At 46.9% G+C, this 8,592-nt stretch overlaps 1 protein-coding gene across 1 annotated transcript in view; it reads left to right on the top strand.

Moving 5' to 3' along the window:
* The first annotated feature begins 244 nt into the window (after nt 1-244).
* ORC2 (origin recognition complex subunit 2) overlaps nt 245-8,592 on the top strand; it is a 28,539-nt gene continuing 20,191 nt past the window's right edge. The window contains exons 1-7 of the mRNA XM_019523200.1: nt 245-368; nt 537-683; nt 966-1,052; nt 3,744-3,836; nt 4,452-4,483; nt 6,701-6,758; nt 7,838-8,013. Coding sequence (XP_019378745.1) covers nt 278-368; nt 537-683; nt 966-1,052; nt 3,744-3,836; nt 4,452-4,483; nt 6,701-6,758; nt 7,838-8,013 — 684 coding nt within the window. The 5' untranslated portion in view covers nt 245-277. The remainder of the gene's footprint in view (nt 369-536; nt 684-965; nt 1,053-3,743; nt 3,837-4,451; nt 4,484-6,700; nt 6,759-7,837; nt 8,014-8,592) is intronic.

The following is an 8,592-nucleotide window of genomic DNA, read 5'->3' as shown; positions in this document are numbered from 1 at the left end:
CCCCCCCCCCCCCCCACTCCCCAGAGGGAGGAGGGAACATGAGAGCGGGCGGAACACATCACTGCTGTTACTTCAGTCTCCCTCGCTCCCCCTGCTGATTGGCGAGGGGCGGCTACATCCGGGGGAGGGGGAGGCAGGGATGCCGATTGGTAGCAGGGCCGATCGCTCACGAGGCGGTGGCACGCCTCATTGGTGCAGCGCAGCCCGCGGGGTGGGCGGTAGATTCGCATCCTTGCACGCCTGCTCTTCCTTCCCCACGCGAGGCGCTGGGGTCGCCATGAGCCAGCCTGCGTCGCAGGGCGGCCGGCGCCTGGAGGCCACGTTCGTGCCGGACGAGGACGTGCTGCGGCACATCTCCGAGGACGCGGGTATGGGCGGGGCGGAGCGCTCGGGCCTTAGCGCGGCCGCTCCAACTCCGAGCTGGGTGTGCAGCCCGGGGCCCGTCTCTGGTGCTCCGCGGGAGCTCCCGGGCTCTCCTGGGGCACGGAGTATTGAAGCGGTGTAGCGGCAGCCGCGGGTTTTCTTTGCAATCGTAGGTGCTAAAGTGAAAAGGGACCGAGTCCCCCACGTGCTGGGCGCGAGGAGGCTCGCGAAGAAGCTCGAGAACATTTCGGATGAGGAGGAGGAGCAGGAGGTCCTGGAACAGCAGAGCTACGTGGCTGTGCTGGGGGCAGGCGCCCAAGGTATTGGTGGGGAAACGATGTCTGTCATTTCAGGAAACTCTTGCACAAGCTTATTAAGAGACAGCTGTTCGTTTTCAGGGAGGTGTTGGTGACAACCAGCTTTGGCTGCCTGTGTGGTTGGTTGGGGGTTGGCAGCTCAAGAACTGTTCCCCTTCCCCTCCCCCCCCTTTTATTTTTATCACATGTCTCATGTAAAACCTCCAGCATTGATAGTGAAACATCATGTCAGACTCGGACTGGTTGTTTATCAGATAGAAACCACTCTTTACCCATGTCTAACAGATTCCTGCAGAAATGGCCCCTGGGCAGGTGGTGGTGAAGTTTACTCCTTCCAGACTTCAAAGCGCTCCGGCAAGATGGCAGAGCTGGGTATGTTCTCCTCCCTGTCGTGGAGCGACGAGCTCCTTGTAGGCTCTTGTTTCGTTATCTTTTTATTAACATGAAGACTTATTAAGGTATTTGTGCTCTGTCAGTCTTGCAATTGACAGAGACCAGCACTGTGGAGAAAATTGGGATCTGGATGTGATGCGTACATGCTGGTGGCTTTTGTAATGCAGGTCCAATTTTTACAGAGGACCTATTCTGTATGCATGCAGCAATGGTTCCCCTTCCTAGATTTAGAGTGTTATTCCCACCTTTTTCAAATTTGTGGCACCTGTGGTTGAGAACCACTCTTCTGCCTCCTCAACTGGTGTTGTCAGTCAGGTGCTGCTGCAGCCAGGCTGGAAAGAACTGCAGTACGCATGTGCTGTCCTGTCTCATTCGAGTTCTCTGACAACTCTTAAGCAGGCTGTAGCTCCAGGCACTGACCTGGAAGGTGGGGTGCAAAAAGACCCAAAAAACAGTTGCTCCTGCAGCTGCAAAATCGCACCAGTACCACAGGGACAGCCTGATGATGCCTCTACCTCTGTGCATCACAGCTTCCCCAGGTACCTGACTGACTTGTTATGTCTCTGGGCAGGAGAGCTGGCTCATGCTGCATCCCTTATTAGTCTGACCATGCCTTGTGCCTCCCAAAAACAGAAGCGAGGGGCAGATGGAACAATCTTGCATGCCACTGTTTCTGGGAGTGGGGACTAGGGAGGGGAGAGAAAGGGGTCTGGAGCAGGAAGGGCTGTAGTATAAACCAGTGGGTCTCCTGTCTGCTTTGGCTTATCAGTAGACCCTAATGAGGCAGGAGTGTGTGTGTATGTGCTGCATCCCTTCTCAGTCTGGCTGTGCATGAGGTACTCTGGGTATGTTTACCTAACCATAGCACCCCTCAGGGGGTTTTGCAACATCTCAGTTGAAAACCAATGCTATAGAGGTTCCTATTCAATTTCACTAATAGCTTCAGGTCTTACAATAAGTGCTGTCAGCTCCCTTTTCCTACTTCAGTGATGAGCCCTTTTCCAGCACTATTTTGTTCCATGCACGGTGATATCCTTCAACCATGCACCTCAAGCCTCTCCATCCTTTGGCTTTGCAAGTGAAAAACTGAGGTTGGAGGAGTTCTCCAAGTTAATGCTGTGATTTTTAAAGCAGGCCTGGATTAGGAGATGCTGGGCTGTGGCTGGTATCATTGAAGTCTTCCTCAGTGGGAGTCTGGAGGTCTCAAAGAACTGTTAATGGGGCCATAGAGCCTATTATGTTCAGGTCATGGCATTCAAATCCAGACCATGTTGATAATTATCAACAGGGAATAACTTTAGCTTAGTTCTTAGGGTACTGATGTTCTTGGCACATAAGCCATGACCATATTGTCCAATTTATCAGGTCTAAAACAGGGGCTGCGACTAAAGTCTTTCACCTCTGGGAGCAAGGTACTAAGGTTAACATGCAACATAGGGAAGCTTGCTTTGTTTCTGCCGGAGCCATTCATTCCTGTGCTATCAGTCAAGAAAGGAGTTGGTTTTCAAGAACCTTTCAAGGGTACTAAATTTACTCAGTGTTAGAAGAAGAGAGGTGGTAAACTGAGGTAACCTGAGGTAGGGCAGTGTGGTATATTAGATAGAGTAATTGGTTCGAGAGACATGAGTCCTCATAAAGAACAGCCTACAAAATTGCAGTCTAGGAGTTTAAGATTTATAGACGTGTTCACTTGAAGTGATCCTAGCAGTTTACTTGTAGTAGTGGCTGAAATTAATAATGTTTTGTTGAAATTTATCTCTCCTTATTGACTGGCTTCAGGTGTTCAGGATTGATTGATTTACAGAAGAGCTGTATATGTGATATATCTTTTGAATCTTTGAGGAAGGTATGTACCTCTCTGAACCAGTTGGTCTTTAACGCCCCACGTACACGTTACACTTAAAACGTGACTAAATGGCTTATCACATCTTAAATTGTCACCTGCTCAAACTTTCAATCAATTAGCAGTGTGAAAAAAGGAAGAATAAGCCACAAAATTATTCCACAAAAAATGTATAACTTTTTTGCTCATTCTTATCAGACCATTTGAATGTGTGGCCAGGGGCCCAAGTGGCTTGGAGCTGGCACCTGCCAGGGCTCCCCAGGCACCCCCATGGCTGGGAGTCTACAGTTGACGGAGGCTTGTAGCCATGAGGGTGCCCCTGGCACCCCAACAGCTGGGAGCCCATGTCAGTTATGATCTCCAAGCTGTGGGGGATCCCTGGAGCACCCCCAAGACTGGAAGCCCTGTAGGTTGAGGGGACTCCCAGCCACAGGAGCTTGCTACTTGCTGTTGAAGGAGGAGCCTGGGCTTGTGATCCCAGGCTCCTCTTGCACAAGCAGTAAGGCGTGATGGGAACTGTTTTGCAATCCTGCAGTCATGCTTCCTGCCATGCACATGTGGCATGCATGGCAGGAAGTGCAGTTGTGTGGATTGCACTTCAAATACCATCACTGCTTTACTTGCATGTCTGGAGGGGCGCCAACGGCGCCACTCAGACCTACCAGCATTAGAAGGAGGATGGAATTGCCTGCAAAGTCTTGGTGGTATTAATGCATGAGAGAGTTACTGTGCATGCAACTGGCTAACCCAGAGATGCTGGTGGGAGGTTCATACCCACCATGTTTTTATAGTTTGCTCTTTTTTTTTGTTTTGTTTTCCCCGCAAAGCCTCTGAACTAGCCCAGACTCCAGGGAAAAATGTAACATTCAGCCGCTCGAGCAGTCCTGAGAAGATTACTAGCTCTCCTCCAAGCAACAAAAGTAAGTTACCAGGTGGATTAGTGAAATGGAGAAAAGTGACTAGAAGCCAGTTCAAACTGCAGTCAAGAGCTGAGAAGTGCAGGTGTTGTGGTTCACTAGGATGTCAGACCTTTTATTCTTTCCTTACTGGCCTAGAAGAAAATGAACATTTGGTCTTCCCCTCGGCTGTTATTTCACTTGCTAACTTTTTTTTAGCCAACCTGCTGAAACATCATTGTTATATTCAGTAGTATGTGTTTTGTTTGGAACTTCTTTGAGTCCAGTTTAGTTTGGAATACAAAGAGTAAGTCTGAAGTAGTTGGTGTAGCCTCCAAAAGGGACATAAACAGACCAACCTTAGCATATGCTTTTTGAGCACATCCCCAGGTACCCTTGCTAGCGATTTCCTGCAGACCTGTGGTTGGAATCTAAATCTGTCCTCTCTGGATAGAACTGTCAACTGCACTACTCTGGCCAGAGAATTAATATGTAGGAATAGTATCTCTGAGATGGGTATCTGATGCCCATGTTCCTTAGCAGGAGAAGCAAGATCATTTTGTGCTAGTATTGGGAAGGGTTGGCTGTGTAGGAAATATGTGGTACTCTATTAGATTCATTGGTATGTTTGCTTTGCAGAGCATTCTGCTTCAAATAAAGCCCAGTTGAAGGTGAGCATTGATTCTTCTTTGTTTCTATTTTAAGATATGAACCATCTGATTGTTATGGTATTGTGGGCTTGAAGATTCTTGCCCCTCTGCTTTTTCCAACATTTTTTCTGGGCAGATGTCTTTTTTAAGCAGGGTGAGAATGGATGAGAGTATTCCTGTCTCACAAATGAAAGTATTTGACTACCTTTTTATACGCAGATAAATGCTGAAGTTGTCAGTCTCTTGTAAAATTTATGCGTGTGGATTTCTAATCCTAACATATATATGGGTGCATCTGAAACACTAAACTACTGTGTTCTAGGCACTTCATTTTAGTGTCCATCAATAATGATGTAACCATGATGTTGGGGTAAGATCCAGGAGACTTGAGCCATCTTACAATGCAGTTTAGGTACAGTTCAGGGTATATGGACTTAATGCATGAGCAAGGCAAGCTTTCCCTTGCACTGTTACAGGAGCTTGTTCCAAACTCTTGAACTTAGATGGACAACCTTGAGGGGACAGGATAATTAATTGTCCATGAATCTGTTCAGTCTAGCCTCTTGGCTGAGGGTGCACAAGGGTTAGACTGATTCTCCTGATGTTTATGAAGTAAGTGCTAGGAAACAGAGACCACTAGACTTTTCTAAATGACAATGTACCTAGCACTATAATGGATATATGTGTAGTACTTTGTGGCATATTTAAAGTGCATTTCTAGTTTGATAACGCTTAGGAACTCTGTTATGTTTCTTGATCATTCTTAATCTAATTGCACAGCACTAAAAATAAATAAATAATGATTATTTCAAACTGCCTGGAGCCTGAACCCTGAACTCTTTCTGACTCATGCATCAGTAATACAGATTGTGCATATTGGTTGATTCATGAGCCTTCCTCTTCCAGGTCTGTAGAGGCTTTTTAGGCTGCTGGCAGAATGCAGCCAGCAAACAAAAACAGCAAGCTACTGCACAAAGTAAAATGATGCATCTGACTGAATACACAAGGGTGACTAGGGTGGCATTTATGCATAGTCAGTTCCTAAGAATAGACCTACACATCAAATGTGCTACTAAAGTTGCAGAAAATGCCTTGAGACCTATTATGTCTCTGTGATGTAAGACCTGCTTACATCCCGTCAAAGCTGTCTTTAGGGGTCCTTCTTGTCCGCTGTCCCTGACTTGACATTGTGTCAAACTTGATGAGAAAAGAGAGAGTGAGCCTGCAAGTCCTATGAGTTCTGAACTCTTGGACAAAACGCACACAATTATTCCTTCCTCCCCACTGAACAGAACTGATCTATTTAATAGGGGTGCAGTCAATGACTGGATGAAAGTGCTCACTGTTCTTCAGGCTCATCGCATAACAGCTGTGCTGCTCAGCTCTGCACAACCTCTTGTGGCTGGCCTGCCCTGTTTTTGGAAGGGTTTCTTTTTGAAGCTCCAGATGACTTGGAGTAGAATTTCATACATTTCATAGATATTAGGGCTGGAAGGGACCTCGGAAGATCATCCAGTCCAGCCCCCCACCCAAAGGGCAGGAAGTCAGCCGGGGTCATAGGATCCCAGCAAGATAAGCATCCAATTTGCTCTTGAAGGTGTTCGGAGGTGGTTCAAGCACCTACTCTGATGGCAAACTGTTCCAGACCTTGGGGGCTCGGACAGTAAAGAAATTCTTCCGTATGTCCAGCCTGAAACGGTCTTGCAGTAGTTTATGACTGTTCGACCTCGTCATCCCTTGGGGCACTCTGGTGCACAAACGTTCCCCCAGATACTGGTGGTCACCCCTGATAAACCTATAGGTGGCCATCAGATCACCCCGGAGCCTGCGCTTTTCCAGGCTAAAGAGCCCCATGGCTCTCAGCCTGTCATCATAAGGTCTGTTTTCCTGACCTCTGATCATGCGTGAAGAACAGTTACTTGCATGTCTCACCCTTGCCCTCGCTTCCACATTACTACTTCGGATACTCTGAATTGTCTTGTTCGGGAGACTCTTTTGCCCAGAGTTTAACATAGATGGCTTCTCTTTAACATAGATGGCTTCCCAGAGAATTGGGTGGGGATTATTCCACACTGAGAGCTCTCTTTCCTTATGCACAGACCTTACTGGTGTTGTATTCTCAGCCCTTTGGCAACCAAAGGTGAGAGCTCAAAAATAAAACCCTGGTCCTTTGCTTACAAAGAAGCTGCTACTGGTAGGGCACATGTGGCTTTCTTTAACACTTTTATGCTCTTGCAGAGTAAAAAGAATGAATATGTGTCCACAACGCCTTACAGGCTCAGGAAGAGACTTGCAGGTAAGAAGTAACTGGAATTTTAATCTTCTGTAGTAATTTATTTCCACTCATTGGCTAGTTTGAGGCATTCAGGATTAATTTAAGAGAGAGTTGCATGTGTGATGTGTCATGTTCTATGTTTTTGTCATGAGCGAAGCAGCAAATTAAAGCTGGACTTAGTAGGCCCAATTGGACAAGCTTTGTTGTTTGTGCTGTGTTCATCCATAGTGGAAATACAGAGTTTCCATTGAACTTTCATTTCCAGTAGGATTCTGTGAATACCATGAAGAGACTCTTATGCTTTTCTCCAAGTCAGAAAATTGGGTCCTGCCATGTTCTTGCAGTGTTGTGTATTTTACTTAGTTATCTTAGCTTATTGGTGTTCTCCTCTGCATCTAGATAACTGCTCACTGGTATGACTTTGGGTATTTTTCAAAAGCACCTAAATGACTGAGCATCACTGGATCTTACACAGCATCCAAGTCATTTTTTGAAAATGGGATTTCGGCTTTTAACTCATTTGTGGGCTTTGAAAATATTACTTTAAAAATGTACTTTAATTTTACTAAATTGTATCTGCTTTTCTTAGCACTTTAAAGCCATGGGAGAATGAGCCAGACTGTGTTCTTACTTTCAAATTAACAGATTCAGATGTGTTAACAGAATTTTCATTACAAAATTGTTATTGTTAATGGTGATATATTGATCCAGAAAGAATCCAACCTGTGTTTGCAAAACTGGAAGTTAAGGGGGGGGAAAAAACCCTTCCTACTCAGTCTAATGTGCATTCTTTTAGAAAAACATGGAATCCCATAATGTCCCTTTCAGAGTAAGTCTTTGGTGAAGAGCCATATTTCAAGGCTTGTACCAATTTACGGAGTCTTACTAAATAATTTGAAAGAGAAAAGATAGAATTCGGCCAGCATGTTTGCAGTTTTGATCAGAATAGGGTTTTTTAGGGTGAGTCCAGCTATGAAACAAGCATAAGACTTTGATGTTTAAAAGATGTATATGAGGTGATCTAGGCTATAGGAAATGACGAGGTAGTTTTTATAAAAGGTTGTTACCAGGTCTTAATCTCCTGAATATTTACTTCTTAGTTCCAGACTTTCATTCAGAAAGTGAGAGTGAATATTCTGCCTCATGCTCTGAGGAAGAGAACCCCAAAGAAACCAGTGATGAAGTATTCGACCGAAAGACCCCAGATAAAAGCAGAGTAGCTTCCACCCCATCTACGAAGAAAACACCAGCCAAGAAACTGAAGGGAGATAAAACTGTGAGTGTGGAGCAAGTGCAGCCATGAGGGGTAAGGTTTGGGGGTGGTCACTGGCAATAAGGCCATTGCTCTTGAGTCAGAATCTAGGTCAGGTCTGAGGGGGAGCAGGTCAGGTCTCGCACACGGGGTGAAGATGTGGCTTGTCTGGGGGGCATGGGGATGTGGGGGGTGGTCCTGTCGCTGTGTGCTGCTGGTCTGGGGGGCCACAGATCTTCGCAAAGTGGGCTAGGCTGGGGCTGCACCATGCTGTGCTTTGGGCGGGTGTGGCGGTGCTGGGAGCAGGGGCTATCCCCTGCTGCCGCTGGCCCAGCAGGGGCAAGAGGGTGCAGGACGAAGGTGTGGCTCACTCTGAGCGGGTGCTGGGAGCAGGGGCTATGCTTTCCTGCTGCTGAGTCTTGCTAATCCAGAGGCAGCACAGCAGCTCTGTTCTGCACCTGCCTGGAGTGAGACGCCCCTTCATCCCATGGCCACCATGCTGTGCCCCCACACCCCCCCCACTTGGGCCAGTGGTGGCAGGGCATAGTCCTTGCTTCCAGCACAGCTACGCCAGCGCAGAATGTAGTGTGGTGCTGCCCCATG

This window comes from Gavialis gangeticus, unplaced genomic scaffold (genome assembly GCF_001723915.1).
Source record: "Gavialis gangeticus isolate Ggan-Ray unplaced genomic scaffold, GavGan_comp1, whole genome shotgun sequence".
NCBI lineage: Eukaryota > Metazoa > Chordata > Crocodylia > Gavialidae > Gavialis > Gavialis gangeticus.
This window is presented reverse-complemented; position numbering and strand designations above follow the sequence as displayed.